The following is a 1,876-nucleotide window of genomic DNA, read 5'->3' on the forward strand; positions in this document are numbered from 1 at the left end:
TACACTCCTGTTACAGACAGAGACAGAAAGTTGTACACTTCTGCCATAGACAAAGACAGAAAGTTGTACACTCCAGTCGTAGACAGAGATAGAAAGTTGTACACCCTAGTCATAGACAGTAGAAAGTTGCACATCCAATTCATTGACAGAGGTCATAGAAAGTTGTGCACTCCTGTCATAGACAGAGATAGAAAGTTGTACACTCCAGTCATAGACAGAGATAGAAAGTTGTACACTCCAGTCATCGACAGAGATAGAAAGTTGTACACTCCAGTCATAGACAGAGATAGAAAGTTGTACACTCCAGTCATAGACAGAGACAGAAAGTTGTACACTCCAGTCATAGACAGGGACAGAAAGTTGTACACCTTATTCATAGACAGAGATCTTAGAAAGTTGTACCCCCACGTGATAGAGGGATAGAAAAGTTGTACATTCAAGACATAGACAGAGATAGAAAGTTGTAGGGCCTACACCTCAGTCATTGACAGAGATAGATAGAAAGTTGTACACCCCAGTCATAGATAGAGACTGAAAGTCATCATACACCCTAGTCATAGACAGTAGAAAGTTGTACACGCTAGTCTTAGACAGATTATAAAGTTGTACACTACTGTCTGTGATTGTTTGTCTGTTATAGTTTGCCCGGATTAACGTGTAGTACAAAACGACGAAGGGGGGGGGGGGGGGGTATTGAATATGAGATAATGATAACAATAACAACAACAATGACAAAGACATCAAGAACAATAACAACATAACCCCCCCCCCCCCCAAAAAAAAAATTAAATAGAAAGAACAACAACAATACAATACAATACCCACATATCTAATAAAGCCATTTTTCAGCGTGACGTTTAATCCGGAGAGAATGACGTCATCACGAGTGTACTCCACGCCTCCCGTGAAGTTTGTGGCCAACATGTAGCCGTCGTAAGCCGCCTTGTTGCCCTTCAGCTCCGCCATCTTGAGGAAAGCCACGAAGTTGGCCGTGAAGATCCGGTAGCCCATGAGCATTCCCACCGCACGGCAGTCGTCGGGGTGAATGCCCATGATGTAGGCCACTGGGTACAGTACGTACGACGCCATCACCTGACACACAGCATTACAGAAGCAGTTATTATCTCTGACCCATGACATTTATCTTACTTTATCTCAGTCCCATGACATTTATCTTATCTTATCTTTGTCTCATGACATTTATCTTATTGTATCTTTGTTTCATGACATTTATCTTACTTTATCTCTGACCCATGACATTTATCTTACTTTATCTCTGTCCCATGACATTTATCTTATTGTATCTTTGTTTCATGACATTTATCTTATTTTATCTCTCTCATGACATTTATCTGATTTTATCTCTCTCGCGGCATTTATCTCTGTCCCACGACATTTATCTCTGACCTTGGACATTTATATCTGGCCTAAGAGCATTCCCACCACGCGATAGTCGTCAGGGTGAATGCCCATGCTATAGGCCACTGGGTACAGCACGCACGACGCCATCACCTGACACACAGCATGACAGGAACAGTTATCTCTGACCCATGACATTTATCCCTGATCCATGACATTTATCACGACATTTATCCCTGACAAATGACATTTGTCTCTGGCCCATGACATATACACCTCTGGCCAATGACATTTATCATGACATTTATATATTGCCCATGACATTTATCATGACTTTTATCTCTGTCCCATGACATACTTCTGGCCCATGACATTTATCTGATTTTATTTCTCTCATGACCTTTACCTCTTGCCCATGATGAAGGCCAGTTGTACAGTTAGAGAGAGAAACAGAGAGAGAGAGAGAGAGAGAGAGAGAGAGAGACAGACAGACAGACAGACAGACAGACAGACAGAC

The 1,876-nt window shown here is 42.0% G+C and overlaps 1 protein-coding gene across 1 annotated transcript in view; it reads right to left on the reverse strand.

Annotated features, from left to right (window-relative positions):
• The window catches only part of LOC118477956 (sodium/nucleoside cotransporter 1-like), a gene marked incomplete at its 5' end in the record, with an annotated part of 3,130 nt that extends 2,038 nt beyond the window's left edge, over positions 1 to 1,092 (reverse strand). Inside the window, 1 exon segment of the mRNA XM_035970732.1 lies at positions 826 to 1,092. Coding sequence (XP_035826625.1) covers positions 826 to 1,092 — 267 coding nt within the window.
• Positions 1,093 to 1,876: the final 784 nt, after the last annotated feature.

Source organism: Aplysia californica, unplaced genomic scaffold, assembly GCF_000002075.1.
Source record: "Aplysia californica isolate F4 #8 unplaced genomic scaffold, AplCal3.0 scaffold00315, whole genome shotgun sequence".
In the NCBI taxonomy this organism is placed as follows: Eukaryota; Metazoa; Mollusca; class Gastropoda; order Aplysiida; family Aplysiidae; genus Aplysia; species Aplysia californica.